The 21,981-nt window shown below is 39.9% G+C and overlaps 1 protein-coding gene across 2 annotated transcripts in view; it reads left to right on the top strand.

Annotated features, from left to right (window-relative positions):
- The window catches only part of TPD52 (tumor protein D52), a 120,870-nt gene that overhangs the window by 77,244 nt on the left and 21,645 nt on the right, over positions 1–21,981 (top strand). For both annotated transcript variants that reach the window (XM_061123545.1, XM_061123544.1), the window contains exon 2: positions 13,328–13,443. In XM_061123545.1, the coding sequence (XP_060979528.1) occupies positions 13,328–13,443 (116 nt within the window). The remainder of the gene's footprint in view (positions 1–13,327; positions 13,444–21,981) is intronic.

Raw genomic sequence — 21,981 nt, 5'->3', positions numbered from 1 at the left:
ACAAATTCATGTATCCAGTTGTGCTCCCCTTTATTCAGTTCAGTTCAGTTCAGTCACTCAGTCGTGTCCGACACTTTGTGACCCACGAATTGCAGCATGCCAGGCCTCCCTGTCTTATCACCAACTCCCGGAGTTTACTCAAACTCATCTCCATTGAGTTGGTGATGCCATCCAGCCATCTCATCCTCTGTCGTCCCCTTCTCCTCCTGCCCCCAATCCCTCCCAGCATCAGGGTCTTTTCCAATGAGTCAACTCTTCGTATGAGGTGGCCAAAGTATTGGATTTTCAGCTTCAGCATCAGTCCAGTGAACACCCAGGACTGATCTCCTTTAGGATGGACTGGTTGGATCTCCTTGCAGTCCAAGGGACTCTCAAGAGTCTTCTCCAACATCGCAGTTCAAAAGCATCAGTTCTTCAGCACTCAGCTTTCTTCACAGTCCAACTCTCACATCCATACATGACCACTGGAAAAACCATAGCCTTTATTGGTTTGTGTTAATTTTTAAAAAGGATTGAGGTGGGGGAGAACATTAAGCCAAACAGAAACCGCCATAAGCAGTCACCTGGTAAGAACATGGTGATTCTAAACTAAGCAAATCAAAGCTGGGATCTACAACAGGAATCTCCAGTCTTTGTGCTTGTGACTCCTCAGGGCACAAGAAGCCTGCAGATCTCTTTGAATATCAAGTAGGAGGCACAGATGGAATGAATGCTGCCTTCTGTGTGTTTGCAACTTTTGTGTTTTTAGATAGGAGCTCTTAGGATGGACACATACATTATGTGCTGTGTCACTCAGTCGTGTCCAACTCTTTGCGACCCCATGTACTGTAGCCCGCCAGGTTCCTCTGTTCATGGGGTTTCTCCAGGCAAGAATACTGGAGTGGGTTCCCATGCCCTCCATTTAAAAGCTCACATGGCTATTGGCCACTCTGAGTTTTCCCAATCAGCAGACAAGTAGTACACAAAAAGAACTGATGTTAAAAGGAATCATACTCAGAAAAGGCTGGGGACACTGATCTGAAAAGCATAGTCTTTGATATTTATACAAAATGCCATCATGGGGCAAATGAAAAGGTGAAGAGATTTAATCTCTGGGCAGAATGTTCCTCAAGCAATCTGAGTGAAGGACAGGATGAGGGCCAGTGGCTGGAACAAAAAGAATTCTTTTATCAGAGATGTTAAAACTCTCTTGGTACAACCAGCCCACGTTCAGAAATGCCTTATACTTCTTGATCCGTAACCCTCATAGATATAAAATGTCAATAGCTAAAGCAGGATTCTGTGAAACAGAACTTACCCTTACTATGTGTGATGTACTCTGATATTTAATATTATTCCTGTTTCTTCTTTTAAAGATGCTCATTTGGTACTGCTAAAAGGATTTCACAGCCTATAGTTTGAAAAACACTGATTTCAGAATCTGGAATACAAGCTCCATTAGGGATGTCGGTCTTTCATTCACTGCTTTTCCCTTAGCACCTATAACAGCACTCGACCTCTGTGGCTCTACAAATATTTGTTGGTTGAATGAATGAGTGAGTGAATGAATGAATGAAGTGGAACTGGCAAAGACTAAATCACGCTGTAGATCACCTTACAGATGTGAACATGGAGGCCAAGACTGGTGTTGTAAAGTCCCCAAATCACAAAGCTTAGCTCAAGTCAGGACTCAACATCACCCCTCAGTTCTCAAGCCAGTGGTTGTGTGTGTGTGTGTGTGTGTGTGTGTGTGTGTGCACGCGCGCATTGTTTGCTTTTTGATTAGATGAAATCTGCACCTGCCCAGTAACGGATATCATAGAACAGGTTAATCATTCAAGGCGGAACCTTTCCTTTGATCAAGGATCTTACTGAGGGGTAGTTTGTTTTGAATTCCCTGGCGGTTCAGCTGTTATAAATAACTCTGTGCTCTCACTCCTGAGGCCCCGGGTTCAATCCCTGGTCATCGAACTAAAACTCCCACAACCCATGCAGTGTGGACTTAAAAAAAAAAAAAAAGATTACCACTGGTAATTTGTTGATTCCTCGTGTGCCGCTTGGACCTGAACTTTCCACATTGCCATGCAGTTTGTTCCTGTTGTCCTTGCTTGAGTTTTCTTTTCCAGTCTGTGAACACTTACAAGGATAACTTTCAGTGTTATTTATGTAGATTCATTCTTCCTCTTAAGGATTTTCTCATGTACAGAAAGATAAAGCAAGCCCTGGCTTATATATATATATATTTAAAAAAAAAAACTTCTGGTTATTTCTAGTGATTTCAGGAAATAGCAGCCATTTAAAACTCTGACATTTTAGTTTTCTGCTGTCGTATTTGAAACTCTAAACACACTGAAGAAAATCAAATTGAGATTCTTTAGCTCAGAGTCCTTTTCATTCTACTTCATTCCCCTTTTTGATTTAGACTCTGAGTCATTCTCTCTTCTTTTTAGAAAAGGGGTTATCACTTCTTGAAAGCTTTTCAGGATTGTCCAGGTCTTAAATAGTAAATATATGGGTTTACAGAATAAAAATCTGAGTAGAACTGAAGAGCCAGTAGAACCTTCTTGTTCCTGCAGAGGAAATTTAAAGACTTCCCATCTAGGGGTCCCCAAATTCCTCCATGGCTGATCTTCTGCCACCCTTTTTGTGGAGTTACCCAGTTTTGCTAGTTTTACCTGATTGGTGTCAAGGGAGCAGATGACTCGAAATAATTGGCTGAAGATTTTCTCTTTTTTTTTTTTAAAGATGAAAGAGATTCAAAAATCAGTTTAAGAATATCTGGAGGAACACATGAAACATTTGAAAATACTAATGTGTTCTTTTGCCATCTTTTCTTTCTCCTCTACTCATCTATCAGGTAAAGTTTGGGGAGAGTGACCTTTCCTTGGACAGGAGCTTGACCGTCGTGTGGGGCCCCACTTTCAGAGTTGAGTCCTGGAACGGGTGGTCTGTCTGACTCGAGAGCCGTCTTCCCCCTTTGGTGTCAGTGCTATCTGCCTCCCCTCGTTTCTGCAGGAATTTCCTCCTTGATGACCCTGCCACTGCCCAGTTCACCTCCTGGGTTCCTGGGTGCCCCCCCTCCCCAGTGGAATGACTCTAGTTTTCTCTGCTTTCTTATTCCTTGTTGCCTTGATGACAATTATTCTCATTTTTTTTCTCCGGAGGGTTTTTTACCATGAACAAATATGAGAAAATAACAGCCTTAAGGAGTATCAGTTATATGACCCATGCTCCTTAGTCTGTCTCTTCTGAAGATAATCAGAGTCAAATAGCAGGTTTCAGAGGCTCTGTTGCCTGAAGTCACTGGGGGCATTTTTGGCCCCCATCCCTCTGGGGGCATCTGACTATATCTGGAGAAGATTTCAAAATGCTTTTTGTTGTTCCCACTGGGTGCAGGGTGAGGGGGGTTGCCGCAGACATTCGTTGGGCACGTGCTCAGGACGTCCTATGGGACGCATAGAACACCCCACCCCCCACCCCCCAAAAAAAACCTTCCTGCTCAAAATGTCCATCATGTAGCAGTTGGAAAGCCTCTCCTTAAGTGGATCCTTTGCTTTTAGGATCTCTTAAGGAGAAACACTTTGAAGTGGGGACCTCCAAGTATTCCCTCCCTCCCCATTCTGGATTTTGTCACATCTGGAAACAGAATAAGGCGTAGAAAGTTAAAGCCTCAAGTGCAGACTTAAAAAAAATTTTTTTAATTTATTTTTGGCTGTGCTGGGTCTTCGTTGATGTGCGTCTTTTGTCTAGTTGTGAGCAGGGTCTGCTCTCTAGTTGGAACGGGCGAGCTTCTCACTGCAGTGGCTTCTGTTGTTGCGGAGCATGGGCTCTTGGGTGCGTGGGCTTCAGTAGTTGTGGCCTGTGGACTCAGTAGTTTCAGCCCCCGGGCTCTAGGGTATGGGTTCAGTCGTTGTGGTACGTGGGCTTAGTTGCTCCTCGGCATGTGGGATCATCCCAGATCAGGGATCGAACCCGTGTCTCCTGCATCTCCTGCCCTGGCAGGGATTCTTTACCGTTGAGAAACCAGGGAAGCCCTCAAGGGCAGACTTTTAAGGGGAAATATTTTTATCTTGTCAACTTTGTGGGTATGACCACTAAAGATATTTTGAACTATGTGGTTTTTCTTTTATTTTTTTGTATCTTTAGGTTAAAAAAAGGGGAACTCATATTTCTTCTTGTATGTGCTTAAAGAAAATCCCAGAGACTGATGTTTCTTATTCCTACTCTTGTCTTAAAGCTGTCGTTGCCTCTTTAAGACTGTGTAAAGCGAAAGTGAAGTCGTGTCTGACTCTTTGCGACCCCAAGGACTGTAGCCCGCCAGGCTCCTCTGTCCATGGGATTCTCCAGGCAAGAATACTGGAGTAGGTTGCCATTTCCTTCTCCATAAGACTGTGTAAGAGGTGTATATACAGTTTTACTTTCCAGAGAAGCTTCTATGGCTTGATTATGCTCTTATAAATTATCTTGGGTAGGGAGTGTTAACATTCAGACTTCAGTAGCAGGTATCTTAGACTCCTCTTACTTCTGGCAACTTCTCCCCTCCTGAATGACTTTTCTTGGGGAAAGCTGATGTTATATTCCTGCTCTGTTATCATCGGCACCCCACCTGTTTGACCACGGTGTGTTTGCTGTGTACACACCTCTGTCACATGAAGGTAGGAGCCCTGCTCTGAATGGTGACAATCTTCAGATAGATTATGCATTAGACAGAGTTGTATTTCTACAGAAAGTGACATTTTGTGTCTGTTTTAAATAAGAAAACCTTTTTAGGTGAGAACAGTGAAGTGGGAATGAAATATATAAAATAAGAGAGGCAGGGTAGACTGTGATGGGAAACTGGGTTCTTATCTCTCCCTCTGACTTCACGAGGTTGTTGTCCTTGCTTAGTCGCTGAGTTGAGTCCAACTCTCTGTGACCCCATGGACTGTAGCCCGCCAGGCTTCTCTGTCCATGAGATTTCCCAGGCCTGATTACTGGAGTGGGCTGCCATTTCCTTACTTCAGAGGGTACTTTCCTGCAATTCATTTATTCAGATAATGTTGCTGAGCATCTCCAGGCACTCTGCACCACATTCTGTGTGGGGCTGAAGCTGCGGGATCAGAGCACAGTGCTCGGGTCAAAAACTGCCCAGCCAGCTCTTTGCGGAGTACAGTAGACAATACACAGAAGGCGTTATGCCCAGAGTGGGCCCAGGCCACCAGGGCCAGAGAATTCCTCCAGGAGCAGGAGAGTTTTCCTAATCCTTTATTGAAATGAGTGGGACTTGGAAATAAGGAGAGGGTTTCGGGAAGAGAAACTAACATACGCAGAGACATAAGAAAAGGAGAGCATGATCCTGAAAGAGATGGTGAAGGTAGTCTTACAACATTGTGAGTGTAATTAATGCCACTGACTTTTGTGCTGAAAAGATGGTTGCGGGGGGAGGGGAAGGGATAGTCAAGAGCTTTGGGAAGGTCATGTACACACTGCTATATTTAAAATGGATAACCAACAAAAACCTGTTGTATAACACAGGGAACTCTGCTCAATGTTACCTGGCAGCCTGGATGGGAGGAGGGTTTGGGGAAGGATGGATACATGTATGTGTATGGCTGAGTCCCTTCCCTGTTCATCTGAAACTATTACAATGTTGTTAATCGGCTGTACCCCAATACAAAATGTTTTTGTTGTTTAAAAAATTAAATTATTAACAGATGGTTAAGATGGTAAATGGTATGTTATATATTTTACCATAATAAAAAAATTGGGAAAAAGAATATGGGAGGCCATTTACTTTTTCTTACCCTTTGCGTTAATACATTCCTTAAAGAAAAAAAAAAAATCAGTAAAACAGGATTCCCTAGAGGAACTGCAGTTTGGAAGATGCAGGGAGAGCCCCGAGTGTGGAAGGGGCAATGAGGACAGGAGCGGGAGGTGGAGTCGGTGGGCTCCAGATTGTCCAGAGCGGGGAGCTTTCCTAGGGCGCGGGCAGCCACACTGGGATTGAAGGCAAGGAGTGCCGTAGTCCGAGTCACGGTTCAGACAGCGCCCTCTGGTGGCAGGATAGTGAATGGCGTGGAGGAGTCAGAAACAGACCGACACGCAGCTTTGGGACAAGAATCTAAGCAAAGCGTGGTGACAGCCTGAGTGGGGTGCGATCAGATAGATGGGGCGTGACGTGGGCTGGCAGAGAGGGAGACGGAGCCACATCTCAGAGACGCAGGAAGAAAACCTAGGGAGGGCGAGGGGGCGGGGAGGGGTCAGGGGACCAGAGACTTCAGAGCAAGGTTCAGTCTGCGCAACTTGGGGCTGTGGCATGAGATCTGATGGAGAACTGTCCTCAGTTGAAGGGGGAGGAGGGGCTTGGAGAGTGATGGGAGGTGAGCAAGTGAGCCCTGTGGGGTCAGGCTTCGTGAAACAGAAGAGGAGAGGAAGTAGCCAGGAGGATTGGTAGGACCTGGGGAGGTGAGTCACAGCAGGTACTCATCCAACACTGAGTATATGCCCACCTTTTATCTCATGACCCTTTAAAACATTTTTATAAAAACCCAGAGAGCTAGGTGGTATTATGTCTTTTAATTTTTTAAACAGGTAATGGATTTGGGGTTCAGTTTCCCGGAGCTCAGTTCTTTGGGGCTACCATGACAAAGCGCCCCAGACTGAGTGGCTTAAAATGACAGAAATGTATTACCTCTATGGTTTTGGAGGCTGGAAGTCCAAAATCAAGGCGTCGGCGGGGCCATGCTCCCTCTGACACCTGCAGGGAAATCTTTCCTTGCCTCTTTCTAGCTTCCTGCTGGTAACCCGTCTTTTTTTTTTTTTTTTTTTTTTTACAATTTATTTATTTTGGCTGTGCTGCGTCTTGTTGCTCGGGCCACCAGGGAAGCCCCCTGGCTTGCTTTGGCTGGCGCTCCATCCCTCCAGTCTCTGTCCTGCAGCATCACACCAGGTGCTCCCTCTGCGTGCTCTGGATCTTTACACAGTGTTCTCTCCCAGTCACTGAGTCAAACTTCCTTTTACTTGTACGGACACCAGTCATTGGGTTAGAGCCCACTCCACCCTCCAATCCAATATGATGTCATCTTGATTACATCTGCAAAGACCCTGTTGCCAAATAAAAACACATTGTTTATGGGCCCTGGGAGTTGGAAGTAGAGTGTATCTTTTTTGGGGGGAGATGCAAGTCAGCCCACAACGTCATCTGATTTTAAAAATCTCTGCCCTGTGTTTCCTGTCTTTACACAATGAAGTGTTTAAATTTAAATGATCCAAAATTCTTTTCAGATTTAAAACTGTATGAAGATGATTGTAAACGTTTTAAGTGATAATCATAGAAAGCCTTGAAGGGAAACAGCTGACCTTAACTGGAAAAAAAATAGTCAAAGATGAAGAACTGGAGGGAAGAGAGAACCACTTCAGTGAGGGGTTCCACTCTGGGGTGGTCTGGGCTGCACCCACCACACTGAGCAGAGAGGTCCCCACCAAGCTGTCAGTCCTGGCGTAGCTTTAAGGGTAGGTTCTAAATTTCTATGTAAAAAACTAGTTTCTTCCTTGGTTGAAATTTTGGGAAATATGTGGCAAATGGATGGCTATGCCTGGGGCATAGGAAGGGGAGGAAGGAAAAGAGAAACTTAGTTTGAACAAATCTTTAACGAATAAGTCAGTTCAAATGAAGTATTTACAAACATTTGCTTTGTTCTGGGTGCTGTGAGTCCTGAGGTGTAAAGATAAGGGTGTGACATTAGGAGTTTGTTTTCTAGGTTTGCACATTGAGAGGCAAGGACCTCTTAGGACCTTGCAAGGTCCTAAGTGGCAAGGACCACTTAGCCAGTGGGTTGTACAATGATCTCCAGTAAGAAGACGTAAAATGTAGAAGAAAACATTGTGTCTTGGGACTTAAGGGCGCGTTCCTCCTGGTTCATGTCCGTTGCTCTCTTGGCCATGGATCGCCCAACAGTTCACCCATGCGTGGAGGCCAGGCTCTTCTCCCCAGATGAAATTCTTTAGGATGATCCCATGTGTGCAATTGAAGACAGGTTGTCAATCTGTTTGCACAGCTAGAAGAATTATTAAGCAAGTGGCTGAAATGGTAATAACCTGACAAAACAAATTATCACCAATTTGCAGTCACTTGGGCTCAATAATGGCATCTGTGACTTTCAAGCCAGGCATCCCCCTGTGTTCTCAAGCCTCAATGGAGTGAAAAGCCCTCTGCTTCCAGTTTTCCTCTGATGATCAGCTGTTTGTCTTCCCAGCTCTTTGGAATTTCTCTAAGAAAAGTATACACCAAGGAGCTAGGATTTAGAGTCAGGAAGACCCGTGTTTGAATTTCTGCAACTCTGGGCACATTACTGAACCTCAGAGGGCCTCAGTTTCCTAATGGGAATAAATACTACAAATACTGCTTGTCTCATTGGGTGATGGTTGTTAGAGCCTTGTGTGTGTGTGTGTGTGTGTGTGTGTGTGTGTGTGTGTGTGTTTTAGATAACGTGTAAACGTTTAAATCTCTCGTCACAGTGGCTAGTGTATTAGACCTCAATAAATATGTCGTTTCCTGCTTATTCCGTCTTTTAAAAAATAGATCTCTGTCAGACTCTGAGGAGAAACATTAAAATTAATGATCAAATAGGAATTTTCTGAATTATTCAGTTTTCAGTAATCTTTAGAGCGTCCCCATTTCCCAACTTCTGTGTTATGAATGAGAATTTCCCAAATGCCAGATTCCACCTCTACAATATATACTCTCACTCCCCCTTTTAAAACTTGTAATTTTATACTGGAGTGCAGTTAACAATATTGTGTTAGATTCAGATGTACAGCAAACTGATTCAGTTACGTATATTCTTTTATAAATTCTTTTACCATTTACGTTGTTACATAATACTGAGCAGAGTTCCCTGTTCTATACAGTATGTTCTGATTGGTTGTCCAGTTATATACTCTTACTGAACGTGTACAAAATAGGATAGATAATACCTAGAAACTCATTTAAGGACTGCTTTTGATCTAGTCTACATTTTTTACAGTTTTATTTATTACTGGTTCTAGGTATCTCCCAAGTCTGACCTTCAGCCCCCTACTTTTGTCTTTATTTGTGTTTTGTATAATCAGTGATTTAAAGCATATGCTTTCAATTAAAGTGTTCAGGTTTACAATCCTGTCCACCATGTATTCAGGTATGTTACCATGGGGAAGTTATTTAACCTCTGTAAGCTTCAGTTTCCTCACCTGTAAATGGCGATGGTGATCCTTGTCTCACAAGTGTTACACGTAAATGATGTAATGTATTGGGATCACTTAGCTCAAATTTGGATATAAATAGAATGCACTTTGTGGCAGGGGCTGTGGTTATTAATAATTTTCCTAAGTCATGATTGTTAGGTTTTTTCAGATGATTTCAGTTTCTTTCTGTTCTTTCTTCATGTCCTTAATTTCCAGTTTTTTCCCTAGTTGATGATCATAAAACAAACCTCATCTTTAAATTCTAATATTGATAATTTGCTGCCACCTACAGGCTAATATGAAAAAAAACAGACATGTAATTACTAGCTTTCTTAGACTGTGAATATAAAATCTCAAGGTCATTTTGATCGTCCCAAAGCTAACTGTGGACAATCCCAGAACCCCGTTTTCTGGGACACTTATTTTCCCTGGCAGCTCAACTAAATTCTTGATTAGTATTAATAGAATCATCTTAGATTATTTTTGGAGTTGAACAGTTATTCATAAAGCATTATTAGATATTAGTATTATCATCATCAGATATTGCATCTTCCCCCATAAGCAGATTTACAAAATAGGGTTTATTAAAAAGCACAAAAGAGGCTTTGTTATTTAAAGTAAGTTTAGCGCCTGAGTTTTGTTGGGCTTTGTTGCATCCTAGCGAACTTGAGACATCTGAGCAAAGCATTAAAAATACAATGAAGAATGCTTATAGGGAGCTCCGTCATGGTGCTTCCTCCCTTGCCTTGTACAGTTGCTGCCTGCATGCCTCTCTTCCACTCTCCTGCTTAAGCTTCTTTTTCAAATAACCTGGCACATGGATCCATTTGCAAGCGTACACGGTCCGTCCTCCGTGGTTTCTTTTTCTTTTTTTTTTTGACTGCACCATGAGTCTTGTGAGATCCTAGTTCCCTGATCAGAGGTTGAAACCAGGCCCTCGGCAGTGACAGCACAGAGCCCTAACCACTGGACCACCAGGGAGTTCCCTCCTCTGTGGTTTCTGACCTTACGTAGTGCAGCATCTTGGCGCAGTCTGCTTTGGCTCAAGCTTCCAGTGCCAGATAGCAGGGGATGGGTCCAGTAAGGTTTGTGTACTAACTATGGGGTTGAATTTTGGCTTGAAAATAACAGGGAACCACTAAAGGAACCACTTTAAGCTGGAGAGTGACATGATAAGATTTCGATCATGACTTAGGCAATCCGTTTGCAGATATGTTGGAGGGGCCTGCAGAAGCAACTATTCATTGAGCCTTTCCATCCACTGATTGTACCTGTCACGTGTCATTTCTGCATGAGAGGACTTAATCATACCCTATTCACCACTCCAGTTTTTGAATTGTTTTATTTGTATTACTTTGATGCCTTGAACAATTCTGTAAACACCTTTCAGGTAGGCACTGTTATGCTATTGATTGTTGTCATTTTAATTATCACCTGCTGTTGTGCAGTGAATATACAATAGGCCAGGAGCAAGCGTCTTTGTACTTTTACTCAATGTATGTACGGACATACAAATACTTCTCCTGGCTTGCCATGGTGCTCGCTGCTTGTTGAACAACAGGCTTGTTCTCTCTCCTCTATCTCTGCCCGCCTGCTACATCTGTCATCTGCTACCTGGCATCTTGCTTTGGGTGGGTGCCACATTGGCACTATGGTTGAGCTAGCCCTTCCCAGAAGTGGACGTGGGGGCTGGTGGGGAACAGTGTGATTACGGTAATGCTCACTGGCAGAAAGAGGCGAAGAGCAGGAAGAGGAGGAGACCTTTTTCTGGTTCCCTCTGCAAAAGAGCTGTTACCATGGGACTTCCCTGCTGGTCCAGTGGGTAAGACTTCGCTGTCCAATGCAGGAGGTGCAGGTTCAATCCCTGGTCGGGGAGCTGGGATCCCACATGCCTCATGGCTAGAGGACGAAAACATAAAACAGAAGCAATATTGTAACAAAATCAATAAAGACTTTAAAAAAATATTAAAAAAAAAAAAAAGCTATTGTTAGAGGAGACTGAAAATTCCAAACCATGGAAATGGATGGCAAAACAGTGACTATGGAAAGGTGAGTGAGGCCTTGTTTCAGGTGTAAAATTTAAGGGGGCATTGAAAAGCTCTTCAGTCCAGATAAGTATTATGTTAATGCATTATTTTAAGAAATTTAAAATCCAAGAAATTCATGATGAACAAGGGCTTCCCCTGTGGCTCAGCAATAAAGAATCTGCCTGCAGTGCAGGAGATGAGGGTTTGATCCCTGGGTCAAAAAGATCTGGAGGGGGCACGGCAACCCACTACAATATTCTTGCCTGGAGAATCCCATGGACAGAGGAGCCTGGCAGGCCACAGTCCATGGGGTCGCAAAGAGTCAGATGTGACTAAGCACCCATGCATGATGAACAAAATACTAACATTTTAAATAAAGACAAGATCTGAAACAGTGCTGTGATAAACCTGAGGAAAAAGGAAAAATCAGCCATACTGAGCCTGTCTGTTTAAAAATTTGATATTTTGTTCATCATGGATTCTTTGAATTAGCTTTGATTTTTAAAAAAATGTTGCATTAAAGTATTAAAATTATTTACATTGAATTAAGTGCCCTCATAAATTCTGCACCTGAGGATCAGGGGCCTCACTGAACTTGCCCTTAGCCTTGTACTTGGTTGGTTTGGCAGAAGAAGGGGGAGTTGCCGAGAGACAGGTGCCTCCCTGGCTGCTCTCTGGAAATACAGAATTCTTCCTGGTGGATAGGTAGACACTGGCTGTTTTCAGGGCAGTGGGTGTGGCAGGGTTGGTCTTATGTGAAAAACTTTTATATGGGTGTTCGTCATTTCTCTGAATATATTGTGCCAAAAAGTTCATTTTGTTCAGTAAGATGTTACAGAAAAACTCGGATGAACTTTTTGGCCAACCCTAGATAAATTAGGAGCTTCCCTGGTGGCTCAGTGGTTAAGAATCTGCCTGCTAGTGCAAGAGACTCGGGTTCAAGCCCTGGATTGGGAAGATCCCCTGGAGTAGGAAATGGCAGCCCACTCCAGTACTCTTGCCTGGAAAATGCTGTGGACACAGGAGTTTGGGGGGCTGCAGTCCCTGGGGTTGCAAAGAGTCGGATATGATTTGGTGACTTAGCACGCATGCATATAAATTAGGGTTTTATTCTAAAGGGTTATCTGGATGAGGCATTTTTAAAAAAATTTTATATTTTAGACTTTTTATTTTATACTGGGGTGCGACTGATTAACAGTGTTGTGATGGTTTCAGGTGAACAGGGAAGGGACTCAGTCGTACGTATATATACACACATACACATACACAGTCATACACACACATATATATACATACATTCTCCTCCAAACTCCCCTCTCATCCAGGCTGCCACATACCATTGAGTAGAGTTCCATGTGCTATACAGTAGGCCCTTGTTGTTTATCCATTTTAAATAAAGCAGTGTGTACATGTCCATCCCAAACCCCCAAATTATCCTTTTCCCTTTTCCTTCCCTCTGGCCACTGTAAACTTGTTCATGAAATTTGAGTGGATGAATGCGTGCATGCTAAGTCATTTTAGTCATGTCCGACTCTTTGTGACCCTATGGACTGTAGCCTGCCAGACTCCTCTGTCCATGGAATTCTCTTGCCTGGAGTGGATGAGACATATTTTTAAAAAGTTACAAGAAGGTGTCTCCTACTTTCACTAGGGAGAGAAATGGAATACACTTTCTTTAGGCGGTTCTTCAGAGTTGAATCTGATTAGTAGAGGAAGCTAAAGACATTTACAGTCTCCTTCTGTGAATATTAGTCATGCTGATTTACTAGTTAAGCATTTAAAGTCTTGGCAAGATCTCATTCTTGGCCTCTTAACTCTTTTGCTTTGCACTAAGTATATTGTGACTGGAGAAATGAGCAGAAGCTGAGAGAATGCTGTATTTTCTAAATTCCTATTTTGAAAGAGTATAATTTGGTGGTTTTTAGTAGTTAGCTCATGTTGTGTGGGGTTTTTTGTGTGTGTGCTTTCCTAGGATAGCCAGGCCTTTTAAAGGCAGAAAGATGAGATATGGCTCTTACCTCATTGGCTTTCTTCTGGCTGGGGCTGTGAAGGAGTCCAAAGGAGAATTTTACTTAGCTTTCATACTTTACAGACTTTTTTTTTTTTTTGTCTTCAACAAGGTCTGCTGAGAACGGACCCAGTACCTGAGGAGGGAGAAGATGTTGCCGCCACGATGGGTGCTACCGAGACTCTGACAGAGGAGGAGCGAGAGGAGCTGAGACGAGAACTTGCAAAGGTAAAGGAGCCATCCTTCGGGAGCTTCGCTTTGCACTTAAAATATGTTGTCATTTGTTTTTCTAAAGTACCTGGTGATATTCTCTAGTCACTTTCAGGGGAGAGAAAACAATGTGTGTTTACTCACCCTAGAGAGCTTGAGTGAGGAGGAGGAAATGGGAACATATGAGACCAGTTGATTTTTAATATGAGGAAGGGTATCTATGGGTAAAGTGGGTCTGAGAAGTAGAGTGTGAAGTTGGAAATGGATGAGGGCGACCAGTGAATGTCTTCTAAGTGACCTCACCAGCCCTGATGCACTTGGCTTTCAATTGCTTTGAGTGACTTCTTTCTACCTTTGGCAATGTTGTGGATAGAAGCTCTTTGAATTTTCTTTCCATTCCTCATTCTCTCCCTTCCTCTTTTTTATTTTTTTTTTAAATCAACCATTTCAGAGTGTACAGCTGAGTGGCATTTAGCAAACTCACAATGTTGTGCAACTGTCATTATTATCCAGACATTTTCATCATGTCCAAAGGAGACCCCATACTCACTAAGCTGGCATGCCCACTCTTCCCTCCCTCATTCCCTGGCAACAACTAATTGCTTTCTGTCGCTATGGATTTACCTATTCTGGATATTTCATTTCAATGCAGTAACACAGCATGTGATTTTTGGTATCTGACTTATTTCATTTAGCATAATGTTTTTGAGGTTCATCCTTGAGCTCATATTGGTACTTCACTGATTTTTAATGGCTGAATAATATTCTCTTGTATGTATCTATTATATTTTGTTTATCTGTCCATTTGTTGAGTGGATATTTGGGTGGTTTCCACCTTTTAACTATTGTAGATACTCAGCTAAGGAATATTTGTGTAAAAGTACATTTGAATACCCATTTCCAATTCCTTTGGGTTATACCCAGAAATAGAATTGCTCATCACATGGTAATTCCATGTTTAACTTTGATTTTCCAGAATTGCCAAGCTGTTTTCACAGCAGGGTTGCCATTTTACATTCCACCACCAGCTTCTCTACATCCTTGCCACATTTTTTATTTTCTGTCTTTTTGATTATAGCCACCTTAGTGACTGTAAAATGGTATCTTGTGCTTTTGGTTTGTGTTTCACTGATGAAAAAGATATTGAGCATCTTTTCATGTGCATATTAGTCATTTACATACCTTTTTTGGGAGAAAGTCTATTCACATCCTTTCCCGCATTTTAAAACATTGTCTTTTTGTTGTTGAGATACAAGAGCTTTTTATATATTTTGGATACTTGATCCTTATCAGATATATTAATTTGCAAATATTTTTTCCCATTCCATACATTGTCTTTTCACTTCCTTCATATTGTCTTAATGCACAAAAGTTTTAAATTCTGATGAAGTCCAACTTATTTTTTCTTTAGTTGTTTGTCCTTTTGGCATTATATCTAAGGATCCATTTCCAAAACAAGATCATAAAGATTTATACAATATTTTCTTCTAAAGCTTATATTTAAGCCTGTGGTCCATTGAGTTAATTTTTATATATGGTTTGTGGTAGGGTTCAATTTTATTCTTTCACATGTGAATATTTAGGTTTTTTAGTACCATTCATTGAAGAGACTATCAGTGAATGCTCTTGGCATCCTTGTCAAAAATCAGTTCATGTATATGTAAAGGTTTATTTCTGGATTCTCAATTCTGATATATTCATCTATATGTCTGTCCTCCTGAGAGTACCACACTGTTGATTACTGTAGCTTTGTAGTAAGTTTTAAAATAGAGAAGTATGACCTTTTCACCTTTTTCTTCTTTGTCAAAATTGTTATTTACAGTCTCATGCAATTCTATATTAATTTTAGAATCTACACTTCCACCCACACACAAAAAAATGCCATTGGGATTTAGTTAGGGTTATTACTGAATCTGAGGATTGATTTGGGAGAGTATTATATTATTGCAATACAATTAAGATTATAATCATCTTAACATTATTAAATCTCACAATCCATGAACGTGGAGTGTCTTTCCATTTATTTAGGTCTTCTCTAGCTTAGCAGTGTTTTGTAGTTTTCAGGGCACAAGTCTTATACTTCCTTAGTTACCTTTATTTTGAAGTTGTTTTTATCCTTTTGATGTGATTATAAATAGAATTTTCTTAATTTAATTTTCAGATCTTTCATTGCTAATGTGTAGAAATATTAATACAACTGAAGTTTGCATATTAATCTTATATCCTGCAGCATTGCTGAACTTGCTTATTAGCTCTATTTTTTTGTGAATTATTTAAGAATTTTCTCTATATAAGATAATGTTATCTGCAATCAAAAGTAGTTTTACTCTTCCTTTCCATTTTAGATGGCTTTTATTTATTTTTCTTCTCCATTGCTCTAGCTGAAACCTCCAGGGCTATGTTGAATGGCAGTGGTGAAAGTGGGCATCCTTGTCTTGTTTCTAATCTTAGGGGAAATACTTTCAGTCTTTCATCATTCAGTGTGATGATAAGTCTTGGTTTTTATAAATACACTTATTCATATTAAGGAAGTTCCCTTCTATTCACAGTTTGTTCAGTATTTTTATCATGAAAGGGTCCTGGATTTTGTAAAATGCTTTTTTGCACCTATTAAGATGATCATGTATTTTTTCCTTTCATTCTATTAATATGGTATATTACATTAATTGACTTTCATATTTTGAGTCATCCTTAAATTCCTAGAATAAATTCCACTTTATCCTAGGTCTATGTATTCTAAGCCTTGATGATATAATCCTTTAACTGTGTTTCTGGATTTGGTTTGCTGGTATTTTACTAAGTATTTTTGTACCTATATTCATGAGAGATTGACTTGCAATTTTCTTTTCTTATATCTTTGTCTGTTTTTTGTATCATGGTAATGGCTGGCCTCTTGGAATGAGTTAGGAAGTTTTCCATTCTCTTTTGTGGAAGAATTTGAGAAGACTTGGCCTTAATTCTTCTTTAAGTGTTTAGTAGAATTCACCAATGAAGCCTTCTTGTTTTGGACTTTTATTTGTTGGGAAATTTTTGGTTATTCAATCCATCTTTTTATATGTTATAAGCCTGTTCAGACTAATTTTTCTTAGTTTCAATCATTTGTGAATTTCTAGGAATTCATCCATTTCATTTAAGTTATCTAGTTTATTGGCATTTAGTTATTCATAATATTCTCTTACAATCTTTTTATTTCTATAAGGTTAATAGTATTGTCACCACTTTCATTTCTGAGTTTAGTTATTTGCATCTTCTCTTTTTTACCCTCTGTTGGTCTGACTAGAGGTTTACCAATTGTATTGATCTTTCTAAGGAATAGTTTTTGATTTCATTGATTTTTCACTATTGGTTTTCTGTCCTTTCTTCTGTTAATCTTTAATTTAATTTAATCTTTAATTCCTTTCTTTTTGTTAACTTTGGCTTTAGTTTGCTCTTCTTTTCCTAGTTCTGTTAGAGTGTGCAGTTAGGTTATTGATTTGAATTTTTTTTTTTAATGTAGGCATTTACAGCTTCAAATTTCACTCTGAGCACTATTGTTACTCATCTCATAAGATTTAATATGTTGTGTATTTGTTTTCATTTGTCTCAAAGTATTTTCTAATTTCTTTTTGATTTCTTCTTTGACCCATTGCTGGCATAAGAGTGTGTTGTTTAACTGGATAAATTTATGAATTTCCTAGTTTTCCTTTTGTTTCTGGTTTCTAGATTTATTCCATTATGGTTGGTCAAGATATTTTATATGATTTAAATTTATTGAGCTTTGTTTTGTTGCTTAACAGTATGCTTTGTCCTGGAGAATGTTTCATGTACATTTGAAAAGAAGGTGTATTCTATTGTTTTGGGGTGAAGTGTTCTGTTTATAGTTGATTTATAGTGTTCAGATCTCCTGTTTTCTTATTCATTCTTTCTACCTCTTTACATCAGATTTTATAAACTAGGTGGGGATAGGATGGGTAAGGCAGATTGGTGATAAGCCCCATCAGGAGAGTAAGAATGAAAAATATAGAGTATTTGGTACATGCCTAATACTGTTATTTTGAAAAGAGAAAACAAAAATACTTTTTATACAAGTTGCCTATGTTTATTGTAAAAACAAAAAGCACTGAAGAAAAGCAAAATTATCTTTACAGCATAAAAGTTTTAGATGATCTGTTTCCAGACTTTTTTCTATGTATGTATTGCTATAATATTTCAGTATTTTAAGAAGACATCAGAATACACAATTATAACTTTTCTTCACTTAATTGAATTTCAAAAAAAATTTTGTGGCAGTAAATAATCTTCTACAATTTCATTTTAAATTGGTGCAGAATAGCCTGTTTTTTTAATTGCTGCAAGCCCATTTTTAATTAATGGGCCTATCATTTACAAACATTTCAGTTATTTCCCTTTTTTGCTATTATGAACAGTATTTTGATGGAGATACATATAACCCTTTAGGCACCTCTTTAATTAGTTCTTTTTTCAAATTCTATTACTTTTGGTTGTGCTGGGTCTTTGTTGCTTTGCTTGGGCTTTCTCTAGTTGCAGTGAGTGGGGGCTACTCTTGGCTGTGGTGCTTGGGCTGTTGGTTGCGGTGGCTTGTGTTGTTGCAGAGCACAGGGCCTAGGCACACAGGCTTCAGTAGTTGCAGTGCACGAGCTTAGTTGCTCTGTAGCACGTGGAATCTTCCCATACCAGGAATCGAACCTATGTCCCCTGCATTGGCAGGCAGATTCCTATCCACTGTGCCACCAGGGAAGTCCTTTAATTAATTCTTCAGAATAAATTCCTAGAAGTATTAATAGAATCCCTGGGCTTGCTGGGTGTTAAGAACACAGTCATTACCATGTACACCAACAAGGCCAAAACGCTAGCCAGAAGATTTCTCATAGTATGTGAGAGAACAGTTTTTCCAAATTGTTGCAGCCCTCAGTATAATTATTTCATTATCAATGATATTAACTTAATAGTAATAGCAACTAACATTTACAGACTATTGCCGTGGGTGTCTGAACTCTTCACAGTCATTATCTCATTAATCCTCATAACAATGTTATGAGGCAGGTATTACTTTTTTTATGGTTTGGCGGAGGAGGAAACAGAGATCTAAATCTCCCAACAGATTATGTAATATTATTTAACAAGTGAAGTTATCAGACATATGCTATGTGAACATTTTCTCCCATTCTGTGGGTTTTCCTTTTCACTCTTTGAAGCACACAAGTTTTTAATTTTGAGGAAGTTGAATTTATTTTTCCTTTGGTGACTTGTGCCTTAGTTGTTACTTGTCAGAAACCATTGCCTAATCCAAAATTATGAAGATTAAGGTCAAAGGTCTTACATTACAACATTGGGTCTTGTGTCCAGGTCCCCATGAACTCTGATGAGTGTGCATTTGCCCTTTTATTTGTATAGTATTTACACTCAATCAGAAGTTTATATAATTTTTATGAAAACTCCATGAGATATGGAAGATATATTCTTACGTTTCATACTTGTGTGCTATGTCTCTTCAGTCATATCCAGCTCTTTGCAGCCCTGTGAACTTGAGCCTGCCAGGCTCCTGTCCATGTGATGCTCCAGGCAAAAATATTGGAGTGGGTTGCCATTCCCTTCTTCAAGGGATCTTCCTGACCCAAGGATCGAACCTGAATCTCCTGTGGCTCCTCCATCACAGGCAGATTCTTTACCACTGAGCCACCATGGAAGCCCATCATATATAAGATTATGATATCATAATAAAATATGATAATGATTATCCTAATAATTATATGTAATAAAATCATTTACATTTAAAACATGATAATTTTCTATTTTTACCTTAGAATTACTGCTTGAAATGGTTGTAGAAATTAAGAGATAAAAATCTCCTCCATCCATTTTTTTAAACCTCTCTTTGAGATGTAATTTACATCAAATTTCCTTCTTTTAATGTGTATAGTTCATTGGTTTATGTATATTCACAAGTTCATACAAGTATCAGTACTATCTAATTCTGAAACATTTCCTCACCCCCAAAAGAAATCCTGTTCCCTCTAGTGTTCACCCCAATCCTCCCTCACCCCAGTCCCTGGCAAACACTAATCTACTTTCTATTTCTATGAATTTGCCTGTTCAGGGCATTTCTTATAAATGGAATCAAACAACATGTGGTCTTTTGTGACAGGCTTCTTTCATTTAATATAATGTTTCCAAGGTTCATCAATGTTGTAGTACCTATCAGTACTTCATTCGTTTTTATGGCTGAATAATATTCTATTGTGTAAGTATACACCACGTTTTGTTTATCCATTCATCAGCTGTTGGACACTTAGACTGTTTCTACTTTTTGGCTGTCATGAATAATACTGCTCTGAACGTTCATGTACAGGTTTTTGGGTGAACATATGCCTTCAGGTCTCCTGTTTTATACCTAGGAATGAAATTTGTGGGTCATATGGCAACTCCATGTTTAACTTTTGGAGGAACTGTCATGCTATTTTGCTGCCAAACTGTACAATTGTACATTCCAGTCAGCAGTGTATGAGGGTTCCAATTTCTCTATACCCTTGTCAGTGCTTGATATTATTTGTCTTATTGGTATTGTTTGTCTTACTGATTATTGAATACCATACTACTAGGGATGAAGTAGTGTCTTATTTGAACTTCTCTAATTACGAATGAATGGTATTGGTGATCTTTTCATATGATTATTGGTCATTTATATATTTCTTTGGTGAAATGTCTATTTAAATCCATTATCCATTTTAATTGGATATTTGCTTTTCTATTATTGAGCTATGTTTTTTAATATATTTTGCATACTGGGCCCTTATCAGATTTGTAATTTGGAAACATTTTTCCAATTCTGTTAGCTGTCTTTTTACTTTTATGATGGTATCCTTTGAAGCACATCAGTTTTAAAATTTGATGATGTTGGTTTATTTTTTGGTTTTCATGCTTGAGGTATCATATCTAAGAGATGTTGCCTAATCTGAGATTATTTCGATTTACCTCTCAATTTTCTTTTTAAAGTTTTATAGTTTAGCTCTTTCACTTAGATTTCTCTGATCCATCTTAATACATACGGTCTGACTTAGGGGTCCAACTTCATTCTTTTACATATGGAAATTCAGTTGTCCTAGCACCATTTGTGGAATAAAATGATTCTTTTCCACTGAATTGCTTTCAAACCCATTGAAAATCAGTTGACCATAAATGTATGGGTTTATTTCTGGACTCTCAAGCCTACCACACAATCTTGATTATCATAGCTTTGTAGTAACTTTTCTACTCATTATTCCATTTTTCTTGATTCATGTCAGAGAGTTTTGTGTATGTGGACCCCATGTAGCCCGCCAGACTCCTCTGTCTATGGAATTTTCTAACCAGGAGTACTGGAGTGGGTTGCCATTGCCTTCTTCAGGATACCTTCCTGACCCAAGAATCTAACCCAGGTCTCCTGTATTGCAGGCAGCTTCTTTACCGTCTGAGCCACCAGGGAAGCCCGGAGTCTTACAAGCATGGATGATTATCTTTGTTCTGGGCCTGTATTCTAATTAATGCCATCTAAGAGTATGTTATTTGGGGGTTTTATTGGCAGCCACATAACTTTGGATTTATTCTTCTTTCCTTTTGTTGAGTGCTCTCAGTTCACTTAACAATACTCTAGGTTGTTTTTAAAGGCCATGCTGTCTTTGAATGCATACAAGTATTGTGTAGGTCAAGACTGAGATATGGCTTTGCAACAAGCCTAGAGAAGCTTCCTTCTGAGGGTCTTGAATATTAATGAATATACGGTCGTCCTTCAGTGTCTGCAGGGGGTGGGTTCCAGGACTTCTGTGAATATCAAAATCCACAGATGCTCAAGTCCCTTGTATAAAATGGTATAATATTTGCATATAACCTATGCATGTCCTTCCATATGTTTTAAATAATCCCTAGATTACTTATAATACCTAGTGCAATGTAAACGCTATGTAAATACCACGTAAATACTATGTAAATAATTGCCAGCACATGGCAGTTTCAAGATTTTGCTTTGTGGAACTTTCTGGAACTTTTTTTCCCTCTGAATATTTTCAATCTGCAGTTGGTTGTGTCTGTGGATGTGGAACCTGTGGATACGGAGGGCCAACTATATTTCAGGGACCCGAGTTTTGCGACTTCCAGGATCAAAATCTCTTCCCCTGGGTGTCTGCTTCTCTCTATGGGTCTGCCCCTTCCGTCTGTTTTCCTAGCTGAGCCTTTGCCACTACTCTTTTTTTTTTTTCTTCTTCATAGCTTCTGTTTATAGTTTTGGCCTCCTCAAGTATATTTAAGCTTCTGTTGGGAAAATCCCCTGGAGAAGGAAATGGAAACCCACTCCAGTACTCTTGCCTGGAGAATTCCATGGACTGAGGAGCCTGGTAGGCTACAGTCCATGGGGTCGCAAAGAGTCGGACACGACTGAGCAACTTCACTTTCACTTTCAACATCTCATAATCTCGCTGTGTCCCACCTGTCCTTCAGGGCTCTTTATCCAAGTCTTTTCAGCTTCTCCTCCCAATGTGGTCTTAGTTTCTCAAACTACATTCCTGAATGAGACTCTGATTATTT

The sequence above is a fragment of the Dama dama genome, chromosome 21 (assembly GCF_033118175.1).
Source record: "Dama dama isolate Ldn47 chromosome 21, ASM3311817v1, whole genome shotgun sequence".
NCBI classification, from domain to species: Eukaryota; Metazoa; Chordata; class Mammalia; order Artiodactyla; family Cervidae; genus Dama; species Dama dama.
Note: the sequence above shows the minus strand (reverse complement) of the source record. Positions and strands in the feature narration are given on the sequence as shown.